Source organism: Durio zibethinus, chromosome 13 (assembly GCF_047325235.1).
Source record: "Durio zibethinus cultivar Kanyao isolate XHJ-2024 chromosome 13, ASM4732523v1, whole genome shotgun sequence".
Lineage (NCBI taxonomy): Eukaryota > Viridiplantae > Streptophyta > Magnoliopsida > Malvales > Malvaceae > Durio > Durio zibethinus.
The window spans coordinates 3,217,974-3,245,597 of record NC_143174.1 but is presented as its reverse complement, the minus strand read 5'-3'; the positions used below and the strand labels follow the sequence as shown (position 1 = coordinate 3,245,597).

Below are 27,624 nucleotides of genomic sequence, written 5' to 3'. Positions count from 1 at the left end.
TCTATATATTTTTTAGCTATCAGTAGGACGTCAACTCGAGTTTTAGGTAGTTTTAGTGATAATGTTAATTTTAGGTGATACTCTTTGTTTTTGAGCTAACTTGTCGAGGTGACTATAGCGGCCATTTGCTCTAAATCTTTAACCTGCAAAGCTTTTGCATTAAAATACATGACATAGCTCTTCAATGATTCATTGTGACCTTGGTGGATTGACATCAGACTCAAAGTTGTCTTCTTTGTCCTTCGACTACTTACAAATTGAGATAAAAAAAATGGCTGAGCTCTTTGAATGATGTAATTAACCTTGGTTCCAGGTTACTGTACCATAACCAAGCTATGCCTTTTAAAATGATAGCAAAGCCCTTACACATCAAAGCTTCGTCGACACCCTACATCATCATGTTAGTCCTATAAAGTTTCAAATGATCGAAGGGGTCAGAAGTATCATTGTATGTTTTTGAGATCAGCATTTTAAACCTTTTGGGAAGCATGGCTTTATCAATTTTTTTAGTGAAGGGCGAGATTTCCAGGAACTTAAGCTCATTATCGAATGCCACTGCTTTTGTTTCTAGCTTTTTCTCCTTGGCTTACATATGAGTTTCTAAGTCCTTATTTGGTTAGGGTTTGAGATTTGTTTGTTTATATTTTTGGGTTGTGGCTAGGGTAATGGCAAATAGAGGTGTTATGCTTCTCTTCTTTAGAGGTCAAGGAGGCTTCCATCTTTTTGTAACTTGGCTATCTTACAGCAGCTCTTCGGCCATGGGTGATTAGGTTAAACACTTTTAAAGCTTGCAATTGGGTTATGGTCTGCAACATCTGTTTAAAGGCTTGGATCTACTAGGTTAAAGACTGAAATTATTCCATGGTCGAGCTTGTCTGTGGTGGGGAATGTCGTTTTAAGTGTTGACTATTATGCATTTCTGTTCTAGTCAAAATGACCGTCTCTTTTTCCTTTAAGGTTCTCTTTATTGGTGGCATTGTTTTGTGCTCGGCCAGTAAGTGAAAAAAAAAGCCCTTACCTAATGCACCAAATATTTGTGTCGAGCTCCGATCTTAGGGTACTCTTGAAAAGATGGAAGAAAATAAAGGCAAAGAAACAGAGTGTTCCCTACATTTGCAATCCAACACGTAAGTCAGAATAAGTGAGGTTGGAAGGAGAATAATAAGGACAATTAAGAGTAGAATGAACTTGTCTTAATGGTATCTGGACCTTCATATTTATAGATAAGTAATAGGGATTCATTAGGAGACAATAAGGATAACATCGAGTTGATGTGACACTAAGTATGTTAAACTGACCTGACATGGCATAAATGTCGAAATTATCTTTAATTATCTATCAAAGGCTTCTAACTTAGAAAAAGATCATTATATCTTTTTGACCATTAAATATCCCCTAACAATATCCATAACTTACGGCTTTGAAATTTGAACAAATTTAAAATAAAAAAAAATTTTGATAAAAAATGAGACAAAAGTTATGAACTAGAGATCTTGATACGCAAATATATACCAACAATGGTATGATTTATTGATTAATAAAATGTTAAATTTTTAATTTTAATAATAAATATTTAATCTCTTACAACCTTGGATATTAAAATATACAAATGTATCAGAATCTATATAGTATCTTAATATTTAGATAAAGTAACAGATGAGAGAATCATAACCCATAGATAATCTAAGGATTTTCCCTGATAATTTGATCGTTGTTATTGTCTTCTTAATTAAAGGAAGGTTGAAAATTCAAAATGAAAATAAAATTTAGAATGTAATAAATGTCAATCTACTTTTGGCGAAAGATGCATTAAGTTGGGCATTACAAAACCCACCCCCCAAGCTAAGCACCGGCAACATCCATAGGTGTTTTTCCCTTTTTAGGTGTGCTGCCTTCCACGATCATTGATTTAAAATTAAGAATTAAACATTTTATCATCAATTTATACTTCCAATCGATGGTATTACCTAATATTCTTGGTCAGGTGAAATATATTAAATTCTCACTGCCTAATAAGCTTTAAAAAAAAAAAAGAAGTTAGAGGAAACCATTATTAAAAAAAACAAAGACTGTAATAGTAATTCTTTTATGACTTCATGAGAAAGGCAGTCTTTTAATTCCTAGCTTGCAGAAGGAATTATTCAATAAATGGATTTCTGACTAGGTGGAGATTTCTCTCCAAATGCTTTTTCTTTGCATTTTTTAAGGATGATTTTGGTGACAAAGAAAGTTTGTTTAAAAATTCATGCAATAATTTTTGACAGTGGTTGCATTTAATTTACCAACCTACGTAACTTCGTAACACTTTGTAATCCCTACGATATCTTCTCTCACTTTGCTTTCCTTTATCAATTGAATTATATTTTTAAAAAATCAAATTATTTTACCCCACATATCATATATATGAATATATGAATAAATACAATAATTTAAATTTAAATAAAACAAATACCAAAAACATCTTATTCTTAATATATATATATATATATCTAAAAAAAAATTTATAATGAAAGTTACAATTTACCCCAAAAAAAAATTTTTAAATTTTAAATTTATTAAATATCGTATTCAATCAATTAAAATTAGCTGCCAATGTAATTTAAAAAAAAAAAAATTGAAGGGAGTTAGCGGAAATGTCCAGCAGAATAAATACTACAGATCAAAATGCACTCAACCTGGCCCATCAACTTAGCATGTTCACATTCATAACTCAAACAAACAAATGCATAATGCATTTATTCTCAGTTTTCTTTTATTTATTTTCCCTCGAACAAATCAAGGTACGAGACTACTACCACATTTACACCTTGTACCTCAACAACGTTCCATCTTATCCTCTGCATATTATTTACTACTATACATAATTGTCTTCCTCAACTTGGGCAAAATTTAATGTTCTTAATTTCAATTCCATCAATTTTTTATTATAAATGTAAAACGTGTGTGTGTTGGTGGCTGCATTTGAACCAGACAGTGTAAAACCTTTTTTTTTTATTTGAAAAAAAAATTAAATATTTGAATCTTTTTTTTTTTTTAGTGAAAAATCATATACTAATCAATTGAATCAAAATGTTCCAAAAATTGTTATATTTTCTTAGCTTAAATTGTTAGGTAAAGTTCGAAAAATATTGATTTTATTGATTAACATGCTCCATTAATCTAAACCTACTAAACACAAAAAATAAGCAAATATTGTACTATATTACTGGTAAAAAAAGGGCAAAATATAGGTTACCTTTTACATTCAATGAATTTAATTGAACTTAAACTTTTGGACCACTTGACCCTCGTACCAAAGTAAAAGAACCCTTTAATTAGCCTAAAATTGCTAACCATTATGTGAATGTCCAAGACTGGATTTTATCATCAGAAAATTCCTAATCAGATACATGACAATGCATATTATGCCACCATGGAATTTGGAGCAGACTTGAACTAACTTGCCAGGATGGTGATATATAATTAATGAAAGAGTTTTTTTTTATTAAATTTAATTTTAAAATATTAATATAAAAATATTTCTATAATTGTATAATTTTTAATAACACCAAACAAGAGAAGCTTAGATGGATCTAGTTTATCACCCATGATTAGAGGTGTCAATCGAACTTATTCTGCCCATATACAAAGATGCATTTGTTTTTAATTTTTGAAGCTGCAAATCCAAAGAGTTTGTAACCTTTTAAAGAAATTAATTTTCTGGCCTGGTAATCTATTTCTTTTTTTCTTGTGTTTTATTTAATTTCGGATGACTGACATAGATTCTTATTGGTTTTTAATTTTTGGCCAAATAATCAAAGCAAATATATAACTTAAAACATTTAAACGACCTAATTAACCCAGAGAAATTAATGCAAGTAAAAAATTTAGATGGCTATATGATTATCGTGATTTATTTGGCCAACTTCTACATATTCAGTAGCCAGACTGCTTGAAGGTGGCTGAATAAATCACGATATCTGAAAGTGGTTGCTGTATGCTTTGTTGCAGAAAAATTTTATGTATACGAACAGGAAATGAAGGCTACTCCATCGGTCCAAATTAATGTGTAAAACAAATGTTAGTGCAAGACGTTATATTACCTAATGTAATAAAAAAAAAAAAACCAACATTGTAAATTTGTGACTTTAATAGTATCAAACCTAATAACCAATCTTGATTTATGCGATTAATGATCAAAACAAATTTTATTGACACCTCATTAATTCTCTCTTATCACTTTGAATGTCAAAACCAATTTTCCGGAATTAAGTGCTAAGTTCAAGTTGTTCAACCACGCCCCAAGTAAAGGCTAGCCAGCCCATGCTTAGATTTGCATTAATCAAAAAGGAAAATTGCTTTCAGGCTACATCCCTAGCTTTCTTACATTGGAACCCATCGTCATTACAGATGCAGACGTGTTAAAAAGATCGGCTCATTGGACCCTAAATCAAGATGTGAGACACAAAAAATCACATTATATAAAACTCTTATAATATCTTCATCATATACAAAATGTCATGTACTCAAACTTTGTTCAGTGCCATAAAACGTATTTGGCGCTTTGATCATTGTTGCCTCATAAATTTTCTTTTATAAAGGCTCCTCTGTACAGGAGGAGAGTTGGCTGGCCCTATCCTTGCCAATCCCATATTCACATATCCTTCCCTGTTCGATACAATAGTAGCACGGAACTAGATAAACAGACGATGAATCATACTTCTCTTCAAGGTGTTGCGCTAGGGCAGAAAGCGTAGAAAGAAACCAAAGTAATAAGTGGTGTACTATATTACATAAATAACCAACGAATCATATTTCCCTTCCAACTCTTACTCAGATGAATCATAGGCCACAGAAACCTTAAGAGTAATAGGTAGTTACAACAGATTTGGGATTTTGGAATTTCTGCTTAAAGCCTTAAACATATGGTTAACTGAAGCAGTAAGATTGTTTATCTTCATTTGTGGACCTTCTAACTTTCAGGAGCATCCAGGCAATGGCGATTTAAGATAATATTTCAGATTGACCAATTTGCTAAAAAATGATAAGTCAACCCCGTCATAGGAATTGAACAGGGGGCGGACAGACAAAGCAAACATTTTGTTATTCAATGATTGAAGTCTCGAGGTGGTAAAGATTTCCATTAGTCCAATATTGGCAAAGGACAGGCAACAACTTATCTATTCTAACATAGGCCTATATTGAGTCGACTATCCAACACTATATTTCATCATAGTTTTAGTCTTTCTCAATCAACTAAAGGGTGCTGATCATATTTCTAATACAAGACAATAACATCATAAGATTAGTTAGCGTCAAAGTAGCAGAGTCAATGAACAGCAGTCACGTAGCAATGACTATGGATTGTATGATGGACAATTTATATCGTGCATAGCTTCGCTGCTTCTTTTAAAAGAGATGGAGAAGACAAGAGGCGGGAAAAGGCCATATAACTTACAACAAATGGAACTTCAAACTTACCCTTACATGGATGATTTTACAACTTCAATGCACCACAATCAGAACATATGTTTTTAGATATCATAGCCTAGTCCTCCAAGATCTGCTCCCGCTCAAGCTCAATAACATGTTCAGTCAAATGGCTTACAGTGCCATTTGTTGTCTTGTTATTGCCCTTGCACTGCAACAGTTGCTGCTGAAGACTCTGCACAAGTTCATTAAGTCTTTGAATGTTCTTCTCTTGTGATAGGATGATCTGAAACAAATGATCGATTTCCACTAGAAGTCAATCAGAAGTTAAATAGCTCAGCAGAAAATATGAATCTTGACAAAAACACACAACTCCATTATAATTTGCTTCCAGGAGGCAAATATTTCCGAGCACCTAGTTCCTATGCTTTGTTATATCAGAGGTTGAAAAAGCACTGTTGCTTCTAGACTAACGTGAATATGGGAGATTGGTACACCATAATAATTACTAGCAAAAGGAAATTAAGACTAGCCAACAGAAGTGACAACAGAGAAAAGCAAGAACTTTGTTATTGACAGAAATATAAACAAGCTCACTAGGCATAAATTACTGTCAAATTGAAATGCTTTCCATGACAACCATTGTGAGTTTTGGTACATAGGGCCTAAGCAATGAGTGACCTCTTAGGTTAATCAGTTACTTCACAGGTTTTGTTGAGGAAAAGATGTAAATATCAGGAGGTCAATATGAAGTATTAACAAAATGAACAGTAGATAAAGGATACTATTTAACTCTTATTAAACATGTCCTAAAAGGCTTAATTGCCAAGAACTTATTTACCATAATAGCTGCAAAAGCCCTTTAACATCGAATGGAAGTAAGCATCAAGGATATTATGGACATCACATGATATTGAACAATGCATCAATAATATGATTCTTTTTAGAGACGAAAGGTCAATGTCATGTATACTGATAAGATACCAAATTTTGAAAAAACATAAATCTTGAATAATGATAAAACTCAAAGAAAACACAAGAGGATAGGTTACAGAAAAGCAATTGCTGAAGAAGGATATAAAAACTTTTTATTCTAAACAAACTAGCTTCCTACACTAGAATAAACAAACATCAGCAAGCTGATTAGAAAAAGAAAAGAAGACAAAAATGGGTTTGCAGCCCAGCATAAGTAACAACTATACATTAATATAACATATAAAAGGTGTGCATTTCCATGCAACTGATGTCATTATCCAAGTGTTTTCTATCAAGAACAGATAGAAGTTGAAATTTTAGCTACAAGTTGAAAAAACTGTTACCTTTTCTTTCACAGCTTCTTCCCTTCTCGAAATTTGTTGCTGCTTCTGGTTTAGAGTCGGGGTCGTGTTAATATCAACAACAAGTTGTTGTCTCCACTCAAACTGGGAGGTGATAATGAGTATAAGTAATAGAAAAACAAATAACATGGGTCTGGACATGGTTATGTAACTCTCTTATGAAGCCTGTAATGAAAAAAAAAAAAAAAAACCACATTCAACATTCATTAAAAACCATACCATAAACACTCCTTCAATTAAGTGACAGTAGGAATGCCAAAAGTTCAACATTTATAGTTTGTTCTATCTGAATCCCCTTATTATAATCATGTGATACGTGATTAAACAAATTTATTAAAGTAAAAATAAAACGCAAAATTGAGATGGATATTCACATAGAAAGTGCGGTAATTTCATATAAACTAAACCCTAACACCTAAAAATACCTCAAAAGTAACTCTGAACAGTCTATTTCAGCTCAAAAAAATTAATTTTCTGCTTGGTTGCCGAGAAAATTAAGGGAAACCCATGAAAAAGAAAATCCCCCCTTTTCATCATTCACATTAGCTAAGTGAAGTCAAATTTAACATTGATAAGAAACCCCCAAATAGCATTTTAAAAAAGGAAATTTATTCCTAAATTTTCTTAAAAATGAAAACAGAAACCTAATTTTACAATCGTCAACGAAAACACGCGACGAATTGAAAAAAAAAAAAAAAAAAAAAACTTAGAAAGGGGAAAACTTACAGATCAAAGTTGATGAGATGGCCCTAAATTCATGATGGATCGACACATTCTGATTTCTCTTTCTGAGAGTTTTAAGTGAGCTTTGAAGCTAAGGTTTTTATTTTGGATTTTTTTTTTTTATAATTTTGTAAAAAGTATAAAGCAACGAACCGTTGATGGCGCAATTAAGAAAGTTTCCGTTGATTTGCATTCGAAAGCAGTAACATACATAAAAATGAAATTAGAATTAGTAGATTGGAGTGGGCTGCTTTTGGATTGGGTTTAGGTTTACATTTTTTTGTGGATTCTGAGTTCAACGTTTGTTTCTAAAGAGCCCAGCTCAGAATCCAAATCCCCCCTTCAAGTTTGGCATAAATGCCATCGTTTCCAGCTTAAAAAATAATTTTACATAGGTTTCTTCCTGAAAATAAGAAAACAGTAAAAGTTGGAATTCAAATCTCAAATTTATTCGATGCTACTTTTTAATGGTAATTAAATAAATCAACTTAATTATGTTTTAGATTCAACTTAAAAACTTAGAGATTTTTTTTTTTTTTTTTTGAGACTGTTGGGTTTTGGGAGCTCAATTATACCCTCGTTTTTTAATATAATGTCAAGCTTCACAAACTGGGAAATGGCCGCATTTACAGCATTTTTCGACATCTTCGTTGTTGAATATATTTGGGAAAGACAAAAAAATAGGATAATTAAGTCGGACTACTATAGCTTTACCTTAAGCTTTTGTGTTTTTGAAGCAATTTGTAAATGAAAGATTGTACATGCTAGTCCTCAAAGCTGATCCACTGCCTGCCTTTGATTACAAAATATTGAGTTGGAGAATTAAAGATGCTTTTTTTCACTTTCTTTCTTAGTAACATAATTGGATACACACTTTGTTTAACATAATTGGTCACTCTAATTATACACCATCCCAACACAATTTTCAAAATTTTTCATTTTTGCTAAAAAATGAAAAAGTTATCTTGTATTGTGTATTGGTGCTCCTTTACTTGATGATGGATGGTTGGCTGTTGGTATGGGTTTGGCGGGGAGCGGTGTTATCCGCTGCCACCACCAAGAACAAGCATGGTTCACACAGGTTCACACAGTCATTCATGAAGGAAAAAAAAGGGAATTTATTAGAATAGAAAGTTCTGGTAACCCCAAAACGGCTAAAAGCTTTGGAAACCACGGCTTCTTTCCAGCATCAGCCTCTTTATTATTTTACAACAACTACCATTCCATGTGCAAACTTCTCTACTAGCTGACAAACAAATCAACAATTCAACTCCCAAACACAAGATGTCACTAGTCCCTGTCCCACAACCTGACGGACCGCTCTTCGCCGAGGTGGACATGGGTGGAGACGCCTCCTCCACTACCGTTCGAGCAACCGTGGTCCAAGCTTCAACCGTTTTCTATGACACCCCTGCTACTTTAGATAAGGCGGAGAGGTTGTTGGCTGAAGCAGCTGGGTACGGGTCTCAGCTGGTGGTGTTCCCTGAAGCGTTTATAGGAGGATATCCACGCGGCTCGAATTTTGGTGTTACCATTGGGAACCGAACTGCTAAAGGGAAGGAAGAGTTTCGGAAATATCATGCTTCAGCCATTGATGTTCCTGGTCTGAATCAAACACTTGCTTCTTTCTTTTAAAATTTTTTTATATATATATTGGTACGACAAATAATGGGTATATATATATATATATATATATATTTGATATGATAATGCAAATGGATGATTTTTTGTTTATGCATTTATAATAGATTGCTAAACTCTTTGTATATCATCCTTTGCAATTTGCAAATGTATTTGAAACTCCATTTAACATCTTGTTTCATATCAGTGGCTTTTGCTAATTGCAGGTCCTGAAGTTGATCGTTTGGCAGCCATGGCTGGAAAGCATAAGGTGTACTTGGTGATGGGTGTGATAGAGAGAGATGGATATACTTTATATTGTACAGTTCTGTTTTTTGACTCTCAAGGTCGGTTCCTGGGGAAGCACCGAAAGATCATGCCCACAGCATTGGAGCGTATAATTTGGGGATTTGGAGATGGATCAACAATTCCAGTTTTTGAGACTCCAATTGGAAAAATAGGTGCTGCCATTTGTTGGGAAAATAGAATGCCACTTCTGAGGACAGCAATGTATGCAAAAGGTTGGATTTTTGGTCCTTCACTTACGTTTTAATGCTGAAGTAAATAATGCAGGGCATATATACCTTTGACACCGGCCCTCGTGCTTTTCTTCATGCTGCCTGCCTGGTTTATAATAATGTTTTCTTTTTTCATATATTTTTGGAGTAAATATGTATTTTCATTTCCCTATTTTGGGTTTCAGAGGTTTAATTTTTTTACGGATTCTAGCTTAAATAAGAATGGCCCATAACTAGAACCTTTGCTTAATGACTGGAGCCTTTTAAGAAGTTGACTCTTGTCTACTTTATGAGCACCATGCATGGAATGAGTTTCTGTTTGAGAGAGCTGAAGTGATATTGGCTGGAGTAAATTGAAATTCTAGTGCACCATTCAGGTCAAATGCTTGTTTGTCTAGTCTCTCTCTCTCTCTCTCTCATATTTATGCCAGCAATCAAGTGCTATGCCTTTGTTGAATGCATGAGTTTCAGTGACTAGATAGTGGATACTTGATCATGATAGGTCCAAGTTATCCCAAGATCAGTCGTATTCAACTCCAAAGAATTATCCAGATGCAAAGGTTTAGTTTTGCAGAACTTACTCAGCATTGATTTAAATAACTGTCAAATTTCTGCTCCTAGAATTTGTGTCATAGTACCTGTCCTCCCTGTTATGTATTTCAGAAGGAAAATTAACATGTAATGAAAGGTAGCAGTGATCTCAATCTCATTCATTCTATGAGCAACATTTATGGAAACCATGTATTGAGCTTTCTAGTTTAACTCATCACAGTTTTTATGCTTTAACTTTGCAAGGCTTCAATGTTTGCAGGTATTGAAATATATTGTGCACCTACTGCTGATTCCAGGGATGTGTGGCAAGCATCAATGACCCATATCGCTCTTGAGGGTGGCTGTTTTGTCTTGTCAGCCAACCAGTTCTGTCGGAGGAAAGACTACCCATCTCCTCCAGATTATCTGTTTTCTGGGACAGAAGACGAACTCACTCCAGATTCTGTTGTCTGTGCCGGAGGGAGTGTCATTATATCACCATCTGGAGCTATTCTGGCTGGTCCCAATTACAATGGGGAGGCACTTGTATCAGCAGATCTAGGTTTGTACAGTAATCTATGATTTAATATCTCCTAAAATTTCTTTCTAACTTGGCCAAAACATACTAGATTACCTACATTTGGTTGTGTCAGGGAGAATGTGTTAGAGAGAATGTCTTAAGTTATTAACCAACCATTCAGAATCTGGCTATTTTCTGTCCTGTCATCTGGCACCCGAATAAGGTGAAGCAGAACAATTTTCTCGAGATGTTGATGGAAGTAAGATCAATAGTCCTGTTATAACTTAAATATAATAATTGGGCCCTTCCCTATAAGCTTAACCTTTTAAGATAATTGATCACTCAATTTAAAATAGTATCATAGCTCTCAAGTTCGAATTATAAGAGGCACAATCACTGATACAACTATGCCCAACTATTGGAAAACTTTTCCTATCTACCGAATTGCATACTGACTAGTTTTCTGACAGACTATACCAAGGAAAATTATACAGTTTCAGTTCCCGTAACATTATTGCATCTGGGCGGTAAGTTCAGGCTTTAGGGTTTAATCTCTTTCTCTCATCCTCTCTCCACAGTTCATGTCTCTGTTTTTGTGTGTCTACATGTTCTTGTCTCTCTCTTCTGTCTGCCTGTGCAAGTTCTTGTAGGCAGGATTACTATTTCTGATTGGTTGCGCCCTTTACATGTTTCTTCTCCACTGGTTATATTGAGTGTGCCAAAGCTTAGCATGGTCTTTTTTATGGTGACTAACCCAAATTAATGATATAACCGAATGACTCCCAGATCTTGGAGAAATAGCTCGGGCGAAATTCGATTTTGATGTGGTTGGGCATTATTCAAGACCGGAAGTGCTTAGCTTGATTGTGAGAGACCATCCTGCAAAACCAGTTACTTTTACATCAGCATCTAAAAAACCTGAAGACACTCACAAATAGTGTGTGGTCTCATTTCGTCCCTCACTAATAGGCAGATGAATAAAAGTTCTAAAGCCATCTGATGACTGTTGTTATCGGTTTTGAGTATCATTCGACAGATGTAAATTGTTAATACGAATCCATAAGTAGAAAATTACTTTGTGGGCATGTGTATCTCGTCTAATGTTTAGAATCGGTAATGATACAAACCTTGCTTCTGTGAATCTCACGAGTTTACTTCATGGATTGGTGCTGCATCAAAGCAGTTTATTTTATACCAATATCATTACTTTTTGACTGTCAATTTTCTCGGTTTGAAAGTTTATTTTGGAATTCATTAGCTAGTATGCAGGAAGTTAAGTTCCTTCTACTTGCCCCTGCCTCCTCATTGATATGCTCTTTATGTCTAGGAAATTCCACCAAAATGATTTTGTCATTGGGATTCCAAGTTACAGAATAATTGGAACCGTTTATATAATTTATGCTCCTGCTTCCTACAATGCTCAATTTGATTAGCTGGGACTTAATCTCGTGCCCAACTAAGAATTTTAGATCTATAGGACTAGAAGTTATGTTCTCTAGTAAAAAGAGTCTGCTAACCTTGAGCATTGGTTCAATTGGTCATGTTCTCAACTTTAAGGTATACGTTATTATAAGTTTAGGGTTTAAATCTTAGTACCTTAATCCCTTCTCTCTATCTTCAAATTAGGATTTTTTTTTCTTGTAAAAAATTCAGTCTAACTAATAATTTTAATATTAACTGTTAGTTGTTAGACAGCAATGGTATTGATTGTCTTGCCCAACAACAAATTTTCTTCTTTATTGGTGGATATGGGGATTGACTGAATCATGGGTCAAAATGTACATAGCCTTCCCTCGTTTTATCAAAACATGTTTTTTTTTTTTGGCACAATTTGTATCCAACAAAAACTTGCATGACATGTATCATTTCTTTCTTGGTAGTATTAAGTACTAACACCAATCCAGATTTAGCTCAAGTAGTAAGAATAGAGTGATGTTAGAGCAGAGCGCTTTTTCTTGTGCAAAAAGAAAAATATTATTGAGTTGGAAATGAACTTCTAGGTTAATCGGTCAAGGAAAAATTATTTCATTCATTGTATCACTTTTAATTATATTTGCTTGTAAAATTAAAAACTTTTACTAACAGTATATAAAAAACAAACTCATTAATCAAATACTGAAACAAAAGAGATGAGTCTCAGTTAAGTTCGATACGAGGCAACATAAACCATTGACAAGTACACAACCAACCAAACCAAAATATTGGGTGGTACTCCTACAAGTTCAATTATCAGAACTTAGATACCATTCAATATTAGTTCAATTATGGAAATGTGTCCAGCAATTGGTTGTTGGTAAAATAATTCAAGATTAGACTTAAAAAAGGACCCCTAGGGGCCTGGAGAACGAAGACATGAAGAAACTGATATTTTTACGAGGAAAAACGACAATGTTGAGTTATCATACAAGCCATGTGAGCTGTTGGAGTTTTGTCAAATGTAGATTCTGATACAATTCATTCTACACAATTTGGTCGCATGAAGTCACATGGGTGATGGTGACTTAGTATGTATAGAATACATAAAATACCAAGTACCATGTTGGAAATAATCGAGAATAATATAAAATTTTATTTTTTGGGGTATTATAAAATGGTTACTCTTAACCTTGTCTCAAAAATCAACTTATTCTGCCCAATTAGAGCCACATGAAGTCTTCACATCTACATAATAATTGAGTTGTGCTTGGTCATCATTGCTCGACTTTGGTTGTCAGAATTTGACCAAAAAAAAATAAAATAATCGAGAATAGAACAGAACACAAAGGTTAAAAACTAGGCTGCAAAGTGTCTATTAATCAAGATTGAAATTCAAAGAAACAAGGAGAAAGGATTAAGGAGACATAGGAACCCTTAGCCTATTCATGTCTTGATCCTCTTAAATTCCAATTCAGCCTTAGCAGATCGCTCCAAATGAAAAGCCTCATGGATTGCTGGACAGAACATAACCAAATAATGGTTGGTGGCAGCCGTTACGAGTCAGTTTCTTCGTCAGAATTTGAGAACAGTGCAATGGAACAGACCCTAGCAGTTCAGTGTAGAGGTTGCTACGGCTCAAGATTTATGGTTCAAAAACCCTCGAACTGACTAAAAAAAAGCAATTAAGTATTTTGCCAAGCTCTATTCTTGTAGAACAATTTGTATCCATAAATTATACCAGAATCATACAGCCTAGGAGTTTATTTACAGTCTCGCTTTTTGGAGTTTGCAATTAATCAACATAAATAAATTCCCAGTGAGAATGTTTGAATTTCAAGAAAATGCAACAAAGCATTAGTCAGGAAAGGAAAACAAAAAATTAAATGTTTCTTCTCTCTTAGCCTGTTGAAGTTCGGCCTTCACCTCTGATGCCAACTAACTTAGGCTCCTGAAAATGCATGGACTGGCTCCATTGCCGGGTTGGACTGGAAAAGCTTTGGATGGGTGCTATTTTATTACTAGATAATATGTGATCTCTAAGACTCTTAACTGATCTGTATCTTTTAATTTCATCTTCGTAATCCTGTGCCTGAACTTGTGAAGCTGGAATGTACGTCTGATCCCTCTCAAAGCCATCTAATTTTTCCTGGCTTTTAAGGACAAAGTCCCATTCTGTAGAATTAGCACTTCCTCTTTCTAAGCAAATATTTCCCCAAGAAATTTTCTCTGAGAGAGATTTCCTCCTCTTATTTTCTTTTTCAACAGAATTCTTCTTTGATTCAACTTCAGCATAATTTCCACAAGCATAACTCCACTTGTAGCTCCTGTTATGGTTATCCATATTTAATTCAATGGAGTGAAGATCACTATCAGCTGAGTCATCTGCTTCACACTCTTCTCCATCCGCAATTTCACCTTTATCCACATCGTTCTCTGCCGCTTGACCTGATCCAAAATCAATATTTTTCAAATAAGCTTCGAGCTCCTTGATTCTCCGTAGATTCGGAGAACCATCACCATTTTCTTCACCTATTTTTGTTCCTAGGTAGGCCTCAAGTTCATTTCTCAACTTTTCAACAACGGCATTCTTCTCCTCAAAATGATATTTAGCCTCGGAAAGCTTCATCTGGACTCTCTCCTCTCGTAATACATCAGCAAACTGAAGCATTTCTCTTTCCTTCTCCACTTCTTCCCTCACTTTAGCTGACTCTCGTTTCAGTTCTTCAACCATGGCTCTATCTTCTCCAATACCTCTAGCCAACTCATCACAGACTTGCTCCAATATTTCTTTTGCCTTCTTCTCACAATCAAGCTCTTTTGTTGCCTTTGACAGCATTGCCTTTGTATCTGCCAATTCTTTTCCAAGCTTCTTGTTCAATCTCTCTGTTTGCCTCCTGAGTTTCTTCTCTACTTGAAGCTCTTCTGCTATGCATGCTATGGCATCACGAATTCTCTCACGCTCCTTTCTCTTCCAAGCTGCCTTTTCTTCTGCAAAATGCCTCATGAGGTACTCAATTTCATTGCGATTAGATCGTTGCTCTTGGATCAATTGATCAACTTGGATGCGTGCTCTATCAAGTTCAACACGCAGGGCGGAGACAAGGGACATGCCTGATGAATGTTGCTCTTCAAGACCACAAATACGATTCAAAACTTTTAGGAGTTCTTTAGAAGTGGCTAGACCATTACTGACATCCTTTAAACGAGTTCTAATTCCAATCATGCATCCAGCATGATTTTTACCCCTAGAATGAGTTTCAATCTGCATTCATGGCATGACATCAGTAACATTATTTTTGCTTACTTTTCCTATTTTCAGTAGAATGACGATTCAACTCCAAGTTTATTGCGGTAAATTCTCAAGTACCAAACTGAATAAAATCACTCAAAGCAAAACATACTCTCAAAATAACAAAAAAGAAGCAAAGGCAATACCAATGTATCAAATTCCTTGCTCATTATTTATGCTATTACCCAGACATATAACAAAACGGACATATATATAAATATAAAACATAATAAATTATAAAAAGCAGATTTTGGAGCACAATGAGACTGCAGGTTAGTAATTCAAAACCTGAAGAAATATATCTAATACAAACACCTGGTTGAAAATGAAATGGTGGATATTTCTGTGCAGTTGTCATTATCAATGTTCCATTTCTATTTTCAAGATAAAATTTTTTAAAAAAATTCTAAAATATGAATTGCCATCCGAAAACCTTGAGAGATCCATTTTGAAGAAAACAACGATAGAACATCCATTTGCCAAAACATTATATGTGAAATTCTCTCAGTTTCGTGTTGTTTTTTGTTTTTGGCTTTCGATTATATGTTCTCATATTTTTTTTCTTCGAAAAAAAAATGCTGAAAATGAGACCTAACAAATCCAGACTGAAAGGGAAGAAAACAGAAAATTAAAGCCAAAGAAAATAAATTTTCAAAATTGATTTATCACCTCCATCACATTAGCATTGCCAACAGTGTCCAAGCTCCCCAACTTATAATCAGTTACTTGAAGCTTTTGAGAAACAACTGAAGCTCTTCTCCTATGAGATTTGATTCTGGCTTGATCCATCTTCTATAAAATTCAACAGCAAAACAAAACAAAATCAACAGGTAAAAAAAAAACACACACACACACCAAACTTTCAATAAGAAAATGTTTTCTAAAACTTCAAGATGATCAAAGCATAAGAATCCCACCTCTGAAATAGGACTATAAGGCGGATCAGACATATTTGGCGGCAAACTATGAGCCATTTTTGCAACTCTAGGCAATTTTCTCCTCCTATCTTTCTTCTCCAAATCTTCCTTTGCTTGTGGGGAAGGGATTGTATTAACCTCCCACAAAGTGGCAGCAAGTTTTCTAGCAGAAACTGAGGCTTGTTTGGTTTTGGTAACAGTCTTTGGTGAACCCTTGGTGGGAAATTCAGAACTTGGCATCGCTAAAGAAGCTGCTTTCCATGTAGGAACAGGGGTAGTTGATCCTGCTCTTTTTCCAACCAAAATTGCACGCTTGAATCTGTATTTTTGGATCAAAGATGATGATGAAGATGAAGAACAACCTCGTTTTCTAATCTTACATGCCCTTTTACCTATTCCCTCCACGTTTTGGTGTTGTTGCCATGACGTTGCAAGTTTTACTTATTCCCTTTTTTCACAAGAATTTGGTCTCAAATTTGGTGAATCAATTTCAAGCATTTGAAGTATTTTTGGACCAAAAGTTTTTACTTTTGATACCATTCAAGAGTAGAAATGAACCAAAATTTGAAGATTGTTTTTTTTTTTTTTTGGTTCTGAAAGAAAGCAAAGTTTTTAAATGCGATAGAGAGGGCAAGGTGGAGAAAAGATCATGAAAGAAGATTGATCATGAGTACCCATCTTTTCTTTTTTGCCTAGAATTTATCAAAGAAAGTGACAATCAAAGATTCTTCTTATTCTTCAGGTTTTCACAGGAGGGAAGAAAGAAACAGTGTCAAATACCATAAAAGAAGATCAGAAAAAGGTTTTACAAGACGTGGGCAGCTGTCAACAACAACAACAAAAAAATGGGATTGTCGAAAGATTTGAGAGAAAAAAGGGAAGAGATTTTGAGCTGTTTTATTTTTAAGTGTTGATGGCTTTGATTCAGAAACCTTTTGGGTTGATTAAATGAGTAGAAGGAACGACGTGGCGTACAGGTGAGATTGCTTGTATCCAATCGCAGACGTCCATTTGTAAATGAACTGTCAGAATCTTGACTAGACTACCTGCTCTGTATTTATTTTTGTCTATTATAAATTTACTTCTAAAAGTTTTAATTCATAATATTCATTCAACCTCAATAGAAAAGTGATCTTAGATTAAATTGTTATAATCCTTTACTAATATTTTCAATAAAATTTATCTCAAATTAATGGTCATTGTAAACTATGCCACGTCTTATTAAAAAGTCACATATCTTTTAAAATATAATAATAATAATAATAATAATAATAAATAATCTCTTAATTTTATTTATAAAATTAAAAAAATTCGTTAATTCCCTATAAATAAGACAAATAGGGAGAACTTCATATAATTTTGAACCAAATAACTTGGTGCCCTAACTTTATCAAACAACCAATAAAAAATTTATTGAGAGATGAGGCCAGGATGTAGGTACCCACTAACGGCTCAAATGGTATGGGATTTAATCTGTGGGATTTTCCTTAGCTGTTTCTCTGAAAAAGAAAATATTACTCAAATATTAATGGGGACCCAGTTTTTTTGGCATTGTTTGTGGCTAGCCACTCTGATAATAATTCCCGTCTTGAGTTTGGAATTCTCAGCAGGAAAATTTTGAGGAAAAGGGCGGGCGGGATTGGTGTAAAACGGTATCGGATTTGTTTCTATTAATGTTTTGGTCCGAAGGCTTGTAAATGTATACTGGACAGGCAGGGTACGGTCGAAAATTTATGTTGAATTGGTTTAGCTGAAGTGGAAGCGACGGTCCACGTCAATGGCGTGTATCGTTGTCTCAAAGGTGCCTCTTTGTTCGAGGCAAGTAACACTGTTTTCAAGGTCTGCTTGTACGTTAGGAGTAGTTTTCACGATGAGAGAATTCAACGGCTACTTTTACCTGAAATTTAATCAACAAAAAACGCAGGGTAACTTAATTTGATAATTTAAAAAACATTATCATAATATAATATAAATATAATATAAAATTTAAATATGAATATAATATAATTTAAATTTTTTTATAAATAATTATATATAAATTTAATAAAATTAAAAATATATATTTTATATTTTTATATTGATACTTGTAATATAATTTTTATATAAAATAAATTTTAATATATAAATTTTAATATTTTATATAATATAAATACACCATTCATCAAATTTATAAAAATCTAACATTTTAAATCATAGTGGTATATAAATGGATCATCTAGCTTAATTCAAAGTTTAAACAATATGGTATATATAAAAATGTTTGTTGGAGAGTTCATTATGAATTATTGTCTTATTCAAAAGTTTACTTTCACAATTTTATCTTATTTTTTTTAAAATAAAACATTTTGATAATAATAGAATAATTTTTACTTATAGGTTTAATTTTTGGATTTTAAATGTAAGATCATTTCCATGTCAAAAAAATAATATTAAAATTGGTTAGATTGTCCAATTATTCCTAACAAAAAGGGAAAGAAGTTTGAAAAGGAAAACCTTTATTCTCTTCCCCAAAGTCAAAAGAAGCATAGTTAATTTTGTTAAGAGAATCCATCTTTTTTGCATTGAAAGGAAATAAAGGAAACATGCATACAACTAGATATTGTTTTACAACAGAAAGAAAGCAAAGAGAATGATTCTTTTGAACAAGGAGTTAGAAGGAAAAACCGAAAATATCATTTCATAAATAGATTGCAAAAGATAAGAGGTGAGATTAGACTTTAAAAGTACTCCTCAGTTCTTCCCTTCAATCCAATTTATCCAGAAGTAAGAGTGATGAACAGTCCTAGATGCCACAGTACCAACCACAGCCTGGTCATTGAAACAAAAAGTCAATGGTTAATAACTTAAGTTAGACATTAGACACAGCAACATTTACTGTCCAAATAAAAGAGAAATTAAAATCACAAAAATAAATAAAAAGAAAAACACTTGGGAGTGTAGATAAATATACTGAAAACTAAATTAAATCGATTTACATAACTATTATTAAAAGATAATATTCAAAAAATTTGCAATTTAAATCTGTAATTTTTTTCCTTATCTCAAATTTTTATATCAAAAAATTATTTTGTCAACAACTTAATGGTAGATTCAAGATTTTGTCAAAAATATCCACTTATAATTTATATATATATAAATTTGTTCATAGAAGTGTTAATTTTATTAACAAAAGGGATGTCCATCGCATTTTTTTTTTCAATTTTTAGGGATGTTTAGGAAAAAATTTGGGAGTATATATTAACAAATTCTTTTAAATTTTATTATTTTTTCAATTTTTGGGTGTCAATAGACACCCTTTCATAAAAAGTGAATCCACTTATGCAACATCCATATAATATATTAATAAAATGTTGCTAGTATTAAACTCTTAATTCTAATAATTAAGCACAATGCTGGTCAACCACAAAGAAAAAATAAATGATTTTTTTTAAGAGGCGGTCATCTTCATTTTTATGCTTGGAGTATATGTAAGAAGTTAATAAGGGAAGAAGAGACTAGAATCCTATACTTTTATAACTCTCCTAAAGGAAGCAATGATAGGTTAAATTTAAGTTTGTCTTCATCTTTTAATCATTAATGACTAAAATTATCAGTACATAGATCAAAGTTTCTTGACAATTATTGGGTCAATGCTCTACCAGAGATGTCTAAACTTTGTCAGAGAAAGATTGAAAATAAATGTTTTGGGACAATGCTATAAATTTATATAAATAAGTACACAGTGGATATAACAACTTGGTCCCATGGTCTAGTGGTCAGGACATTGGACTCTGAATCCAGTAACCCGAGTTCAAATCTCGGTGGGACCTATTTTCTGCCTTCAATTTTCGATTTTTTTGTCCAGAATTATTGCTACACTGGGCAAACTGGTTGGGCTTCAATGGGATCTGGACCCAAATATCTGATACTGAACCTTTTGCCTTTGGGCTTTTGGTATTGAATTTTTTGGGCTAAAATTGGCTGTAAACACAAAGCCACAAAAAAAAAAATTGTAGCAAGAAATTGTGGTACTAGAAGCAGGAGGTGTAGGGAAGTGAGTAAGCTCAGTTCCAATGCTGTCAAAGAAAAGCCCTGTCAAGCTCTTCTCCCATCGATTGCCGGTATGCTTGATGGAGTTATCTACCCAATCAAGAAATAGTGTCACCCGGGATTTCAAAAAGCCTAAAATTGACAAACAAGTCATGTTAACAATATTACAATACTAATAATTGACAAAAATGTTGGATTCTCCAGGGAAAAGGATGGTGTACCATATCAGAAGAGAGGGTTGTTTTCTTTGGTGGGGTTAATGACAGCGAGGTGGTGGTGCCAAGGCCAACGATGGTTGACGGGGTTGCAAATGTAGCTGCCATTTTTGGTGTATGGTTGAGGGCAAGTGGCAGATCGGTGGTGACTCAATAAGAATAGTGCGGCGCTAGCTTGTGGTGGTGGATGTAAGATTGTTGAGTGACTCAGGTATTTAAATTGCGATTATGATCAAGGTTTTTGTCGTATTGCATTTATCGTGATTGCGAACGTAATAATCACTATCACGATTATTGCGGTCATGAAATTTTTTTAATTTTATAAAATTTATTGTAGAACATAATAATTATACTTATGATAATAAAAAAATTTTTAATGATTTTTAAAATAATTTATATTTCACTAGAATCATTTATTTATATAAAAATTTATAATTTATGTCATTATAGTAAATATTCATATTTAGAAAAGTACTCATTCTTATCTATGAATTTTTACTGATATTAATAGGTAATAAAATAAAATATATTAAATGCCAAGAATCCATATATACTGATATTACAATGGGAGTAAATGAGGGTCTTTTGTATTGAAGATTCTTATCATTAGAAATTTTTAATAGAATCAATACTTAGATTTTCTTAAAATTTTATCATCAAAGATTCACATTTACTTTATTTATTAATAATATAATACTTCATTTATAAATATTTCATAATACAAAATTTTTAAAAATAATACAACCATTCATAATTTATTTATTTTTGTAAATATTTTTAAAAATATTATTAACGTGAACTAAAAATAAATATACAAATAAAAACTTATTAAAATCTTAATGTAAAGTGTAAAGGATCTTATAAATCTATAAATCAAATAGCTTGTAAACTATTGGGCCAAAATCTAGTATGGAAGGCCAAGATCCATCCAATTCTTTCCCTTTTTTTTTTTTTTTTTGCCCTTTAATTTGAAAACTTACCGTTTAATTCATGAATAAAATATCATAAAACCTTAAACCATTTCTTATTTCTCTCATCTTTCTTCTCTCACCAGCAGCACCATTATTTTCCTCCTTCCAAACTCGAAACTCCTGCTCCAGCCTCTAGGTTCCCTCCATTAATAATGTTCCATTCAGCGTCCAACTCCAAACACAGTCTCTTTTCTTCTCCTCTTTTTTCCTTCATCTTCTTTCTTTTCTCCTGAAAGCTTCAATCGCCTACCCCTTTCTCGCTTTAGAAACAGAAGGCTCCAAAATCCTAATTGCATCCTTCTCACCTTAGGCCTTCAATATGGATCTCATAGTATAACTCACCAGTTTATAATATAATTTTTGCAAAAATTTCAAAAATAAAAAAGAAAATTTAAGTTAAATAGCAATGCTTACCTTTAATTAATTGGTTACGCTTATCTTAATTTAGTATTTGAGTTTGATCGAAGCTGTATTTATTTTATTTTTTAAGTTTTTTTAGAATGAAAACTTTTTAATTTTACTCACATAATGGCTTTGTTTTATTTTTTTATATATATTTTGAATGAAAATCCGAATAATGAGCCTATTGATTATTACATCATTTTTTGTGTTCGTGACAAGTCGCGACCATCGGGTTTAGCATTTTTATTTTTAATTTTTTAATAGTGATGACGGATGATGATGTTACCATAATACTTAGTATATTGTTATTTAAATCCTTGGAACGAGTTTTAGTTGTTTGAAATGAAATAAAGATTTTGTGGAAGAGAAAGATTGCGTGGATTTGTAATTGGTCAATAGTTTTTAGCCACGTTGGAGTTAAGCGGATGAAGTGGGCTCGTCGTTGCCTTTGTTCGCTGATAATACTTTGATATTCCCTAGCAGTTTTTGCGAAGCACAAACTATATACCTTCAGGGAAAAGAATATATGAAAGTGTTACATAATATCAGCTCATATTCTATTCTAATAATTAAATGACACTTCATCACATTTCTCCAAGTCATTACTGAAATTTTTCATAAAAAAACCTTTTTCCCCAATACGTTTTTGTTTTTCCAAAATTTAGATTTCAATTCGATGGAGCCTAAGCCATCCCCTTTCAATCCAATCTGATTTTCCAAATCTATTTCACCCGTAAGTTTAATTTTTTAAAATCTCAGTAAAAAAATGCTTCAGCTAATTTAAACTTCACTTGGCCATCGAATCCACCATAGCCTGGGAAAGTGTCACAGCTAGGTTCCCATCTCTATTCTTTTTGAAGGTACTGCTAGGCTAGGTCGCAGGAATCAAGTAGAAGAAAGGATGAATCTTTCTCACTCCTTGTTTAATCATCATACAGATCAAAGTAGTCCAACTCAATCTCAAATTCTCACTACCTTTGATTTCCGGTTGCATTGCATTTGAGATTCCATGGAAAACTTTCCATCCTTCAATCAGAAAACCCCTTGGAAGGATGAATAAAAGAAGTTGATGGATTCAAGGGTTGTGAGAAGCGAATAAAATTTTCAAATTGGGTCTAGATTGAAAAGTGAAAAGGAGATTATGTACAGTAAATGAAGTGTTGATATGGTGTAACATTTTTATATAATCTTTTATATTAGTTTTTCTCTTCTACTCATAAAAGTTAAGTGGAAATTGACCGTATTTCGTTATAGTTATAGGTTAATGTCACAAATGAATAATAATATAATTTTTAATGTGATATTTAAATTTTAAAAATATCTATTATGATATTTAAATTATAAATCAATTAATTAATATAATATTTATTTTTAATATTATTAATTTCAAATAATAACATATGATTGATAAATAACACTTAAAATATTATATTAATTAATATATATTATAAATTAAATATTATGTTGAAAATTTTTAAAATTCAAATATTATTAGATATTTTACTATTATTTAATAATTATTTGTGATATTATCTGCATGTAGATATCGTATAATTTGAGGATATATATATACATCAATACGGCAATGCCTAATTGATAACCAAGAAGAAGTAAAGAGCCGTTTTAGGTTGGCAATGGCAACAACGACGGTGGACACAGGCCAAATAGTTCGGCCCAAAAACAATTAATTTGGCCGGCCTATTATTAATCCAACAATTAGACCGTCTTGAAACTGATACTCATGTCTTTTCCCTTAATTTATTCCCTTTTTTAAACCATTCATTTCATGCTTCTATATCTCGTCCTTCATTCATTTTATATATTGTTTTGTTTTCGATAACATTCCATTTAAAAAAAAAAAAAAAACAACAACAATGAAATTTTGTCTTAAGGTGAAAATCCTAAATCTAAATTCTTACTAAATGTTTATTTCATTTATTATATGTTAATTCGTTAATTATTGATTTGATTTATCTATTAATTTTTATTTTTTATTGATACATGAAATTTCATAAAAATATTTATGAGTTCATAAACTTCATTTCATTAAAATTTTTGAAGTAAAAATTGATTAATTTATACTAAAGATTTATTTAAGCATAAATTTAAGATTAAATTAAAAATTAAAGATTTATTTGAATGTAAATTAAAAGTTAAATATTTATTTAAATGTAATAAAAATAAAAATATATATTTAAATAAATTAATAAAATTTAAGAATTTTTTTTATTATTAATTGATTAATTTCATGAATAATTCACAAATAATTTAAATAAGCGTCATGCATGAATCGTTATCTAACTGTCTCATCAAAGCCATATTGCTTTGCTACATTGGCTTACTTGTCAAATCAATCCATTGGAAACTTTAGTATCATTCCAAATATAACCCTTCTTTTAATTTTTACCAAGCATGAGAAGAACAAAATGATACAAATCAATTTACTAATTAAACAACCTTCGATTACAATTTACAATTCTAATACCTTCCTTTTTCTTAATAGAAAAAAATCACAATTCGAGACAAAAAAAATTACATATATTAAAATTTAAATTTAAAATCTATTTAGTATTTTTTTAAAAAAATAATTATATAAAATCGAATAAATTAAAGTCAAAAAAATTTTAGATTATTAAGATTAAAAAATTAAAAATTAATATTTTATAATAAATCTGGAGACTTTAACTCCTCAATTTTTTTTTTAAACATTCACTGTACTTTTGACAATCAAAATTGTATTTTATAAAGTATTTAGTAATTTTTTTTGTTAATGTTGTAACCGGAGCAACATAGCTAAGCAAAATGTAACAAAACCGGCGACGCCGATAGTGATGCAAACCAAATCCAACGCTTGTTCTTTCCTTTGCTGCTTTTCTTTCCTCTTCCTTTTCCTCTCTTCAAACTCTTCGTACTTCTCTTTCCCTTCATTTCCATTCCTTTTCTTCCTCCTCCCACTCCCCATAATCCCTTTCAAAATTACCAAACTATCCTTCCCATTCAACCCTTTCCTTTCCATGTCCTCCATCACCATGCTCGCTTCTCTAACGTGCATCCCCCCTCCTTCTTTTCCCCCGCACGTGATTACTACCCTACACTCCACCAACTCTCTGGATGATCCCCGCCGTCCATCTCCCACCATCACCGTCCCAAACCGCACCTGCACATCACCCGTCAACCAGTGCCGTCGCACCAAAACAGCACTCCTACTGGACACATTCACCGCCTTCTTCCGAGCCGGGTCGATAACTATCCAGCTTAAACTCAAGTTTTCCTCCAAATGCTTTAGCCACGTCTCATCTCTGCTGCCACCACAATATTTTATCGGTGTCGGAGCAGAATCTTTCGGGTCAAGTAAATTCACCAGGAACGGTGAATACAAAAACCAGCTGCTTGACGTTTCCGTTTCTTCAACTTTAGAATAAATAACTTTGCCTTGGTAAAAAATATCAACGACAGAGATTAATTTCGTTGGCAGAGTCAAAGTGTTGACGTCGAGCTTTAACGGTTGGGGATCGGGAAACGGGAAAGAGTCGTAGAAGAATGAACGGTGACCGAAAGGGAAAGTAGAGATAATTTCTTGAACAAGTGGGTGATTAACGGAAGGCCAAGTGGAAGAGCAAATGTTTTTCCAGAGATTTTCCTGGATAGCGAGGGCGTGTAATTGAGACGAAGCACAGGCGAGGGAGGCGAGGGAAGGGCCGTCGAGTTGGGTAAGGATGTGGGATTCGATGACGTCGGGTTGGACGGCGGTGATTTTTTCGTTGCTGGCGTTGCCGCCTTGAAAGACGGCCGTGGACATTTTTGGTTTTTTTTTTTTTTGGAAGAGAAGAGTTTTGTTGTTTGAGTTGAGACAAAGAGGGAAAGTGGTAAGGAGAAGGCTTTTGTAGGAGATCGAAAGCTTGATTATGCAAACAGTCAAAACACGGACTTTTAATGGGAAATGTCTTGTTTACTTCCCCCCTCCCATCTTTCCATCATTAAAAATTGAAAATCTAAAGGCTTTTCTTTTTTGTCTTTATAAGTTACGACAGGAAATTTTGATTTTCAATTTTCACAATTGACAAGTAGTACAAATCACTGAAATATATAAAACAAATTAACGAACCAGTTTATTATTGGATAAATCCTATATAAAATTAAATCAAACTCAAATAAAAATTAAAATTAGTAAATTAAAAGCATTATTTTTGAAATTAGTTAAGGAAGTGAAACTAAAAAAAATGAAAACAAATAGTTTATTAAATTTGATAATTTTATATATTATATCAAAATAATATAAAAAATATAAAAATGATATAGGTTAAAATTTTAATAAAATACATAAATTTTTTAAAAATTAAAAATATATTTCATATTTAATATGTTAATGTAAATTTTATTTTATGATATATTAATTTTTATATTAATATCAAACATGTACTATATAAATATATAAATTACCTATATATATGTATATATGAATTATGCAACAAATCATCCCTTCAATTAAATCTTATAATAATTTTAATGTAACGAACTCAAATAATTCATTTGCATCAAAGTCTCGTTCAAACCAACTTAAATAATCTTATGCCCCAAAAGTCCAAAAAAAAGTAAACTACACTTGTGTTTCACATGCCTCATGAGGTTTCAAATTGGACACTCATTTCAACGCACTAAAAAATAATAAATTTCAACACTATAGATTATTTAGTTAGGATATAGTTAACGTATGTTTATAAACATTGATTAAATATAAATAAATTAATATTTTAAAAAATTATGTACATTTAATATATTATTTTTAGCAATTTCAAAAGTAAATAATGAATTAATTATTAATTTTTTAAAAATATCACATTGACTAGCACCTACCTAACTATTAGCATTATCATTTGTTTTTTGGTACGTAACATTTTCGAGTAATTTATATTTGCACCAAACAAAGATATGATTAATGGGCAAAAAGAAAAAAAAGATACTGCTACTAATGACGTATATTAGTATGACTTTTACTACCATTGTTATGAATCACAAGCAAAAGGCTTGAACATTTGTCAAATTTTCTACACTATATATCCCAATTTTCTTTGACCTAATTCTTCTTTTTCAGTGCGTTACTTTGTCAAAAAAAAAAAATCACAATTATAAGATGTGACATGGAGGAAAAGGACAAGAGGGTTCAATCAGATTTTTTTTTTTTTTTTGGTTGGTAAAGATGCACACTTTTCGTGAAGCAAATTTATCCTACTTTAGTGATTTACTCTTGCTTTTCTCTTTACTTGCTTTAGTGAACTTGTCTTTGTTGGCAAAACACATGTTTCTTATATGAACCAAAGTTGATTTTTTTTTTCTTTAAATGATGACAATGGTTGAAGCCATATTTTTTATATAAAGAAAGTAGTTTATTTTAATAAAATAAGAGGTTATAAATATTTAAATTTGGATCTTAGAATATTATGTGTTATTTTTTAAAGATTTTTTTAAAAAAAAATTTGATGTCGGCATTCTGTTTTTTTTAGATTATAATTTTTTAAGGATTTTTTGGCTAAAAAAATTCTTTAAACTATAATTAATAATTATTTAAATATTTAATATTTTATTACAGTTAATTAATAAGAGGTTATAAATATTTAAATTTGGATCCTAGAATATTATGTGTTATTTTTTAAAGATTTTTTTTAAAAAAAATTTGATGTCGGCATTCTGTTTTTTTTTAGATTATAATTTTTTAAGGATTTTTTGGCT

The 27,624-nt window shown here is 32.2% G+C and overlaps 3 protein-coding genes, 1 non-coding gene and 2 pseudogenes across 5 annotated transcripts; 2 read left to right on the top strand and 4 right to left on the bottom strand.

Annotated features, from left to right (window-relative positions):
• Positions 1-5,301: 5,301 nt before the first annotated feature.
• On the bottom strand, positions 5,302-7,613 carry LOC111303824 (uncharacterized). The gene is made up of 3 exons (XM_022900279.2): positions 7,473-7,613; positions 6,729-6,911; positions 5,302-5,695 (listed from the first exon to the last, which is right to left on the bottom strand). Exons 2-3 carry the CDS (start codon positions 6,885-6,887, stop codon positions 5,528-5,530), a joined length of 327 nt encoding a protein of 108 aa, XP_022756014.2. The 5' UTR covers positions 6,888-6,911; positions 7,473-7,613; the 3' UTR covers positions 5,302-5,527.
• An 850-nt stretch (positions 7,614-8,463) lies between these two features.
• On the top strand, positions 8,464-11,879 carry NIT4 (nitrilase 4). The gene is made up of 4 exons (XM_022900930.2): positions 8,464-9,072; positions 9,317-9,610; positions 10,419-10,700; positions 11,445-11,879. The coding sequence occupies exons 1-4, from the start codon at positions 8,754-8,756 to the stop codon at positions 11,594-11,596; spliced, it is 1,047 nt and encodes a 348-aa protein (XP_022756665.2). The 5' UTR covers positions 8,464-8,753; the 3' UTR covers positions 11,597-11,879.
• A 1,888-nt stretch (positions 11,880-13,767) lies between these two features.
• Positions 13,768-17,200, bottom strand: LOC111302688 (uncharacterized). The gene is made up of 3 exons (XM_089742689.1): positions 16,281-17,200; positions 16,033-16,155; positions 13,768-15,336 (listed from the first exon to the last, which is right to left on the bottom strand). Exons 1-3 carry the CDS (start codon positions 16,518-16,520, stop codon positions 13,972-13,974), a joined length of 1,728 nt encoding a protein of 575 aa, XP_089598815.1. The 5' UTR covers positions 16,521-17,200; the 3' UTR covers positions 13,768-13,971.
• Positions 17,201-18,997: 1,797 nt separating this feature from the next.
• Positions 18,998-20,656, bottom strand: LOC111304379 (photosystem I subunit O-like; annotated as a pseudogene).
• TRNAQ-CUG (transfer RNA glutamine (anticodon CUG)) lies at positions 20,018-20,089 on the top strand. Its single transcript has one exon. It is a non-coding gene; the product is annotated as a tRNA-Gln (tRNA).
• Positions 20,657-24,535: 3,879 nt separating the features above from the next.
• On the bottom strand, positions 24,536-25,786 carry LOC111304378 (F-box protein At2g27310 pseudogene; annotated as a pseudogene). The gene has a single exon (XR_016326854.1). The product of XR_016326854.1 is annotated as an F-box protein At2g27310 pseudogene (transcript).
• Positions 25,787-27,624: the final 1,838 nt, after the last annotated feature.

Bases quoted from the DNA above. Each gene is read 5' to 3' on its own strand.
- LOC111303824 (XM_022900279.2), bottom strand. From the start codon at position 6,887: ATGTCCAGACCCATGTTATTTGTTTTTCTATTACTTATACTCATTATC. The intron at 5,696-6,728 runs GTAACAGTTTTT...CATTTGTTTCAG, and splicing joins AAGAAGCTGTGAAAGAAAAG to ATCATCCTATCACAAGAGAA.
- NIT4 (XM_022900930.2), top strand. From the start codon at position 8,754: ATGTCACTAGTCCCTGTCCCACAACCTGACGGACCGCTCTTCGCCGAG. The intron at 9,073-9,316 runs GTCTGAATCAAA...TGCTAATTGCAG, and splicing joins TTCAGCCATTGATGTTCCTG to GTCCTGAAGTTGATCGTTTG. The intron at 10,701-11,444 runs GTTTGTACAGTA...AATGACTCCCAG, and splicing joins ACTTGTATCAGCAGATCTAG to ATCTTGGAGAAATAGCTCGG.
- LOC111302688 (XM_089742689.1), bottom strand. From the start codon at position 16,520: ATGCCAAGTTCTGAATTTCCCACCAAGGGTTCACCAAAGACTGTTACC. The intron at 16,156-16,280 runs GTGGGATTCTTA...TGAATTTTATAG, and splicing joins CTTATAGTCCTATTTCAGAG to AAGATGGATCAAGCCAGAAT. The intron at 15,337-16,032 runs GTGATAAATCAA...CCATGAATGCAG, and splicing joins GCAATGCTAATGTGATGGAG to ATTGAAACTCATTCTAGGGG.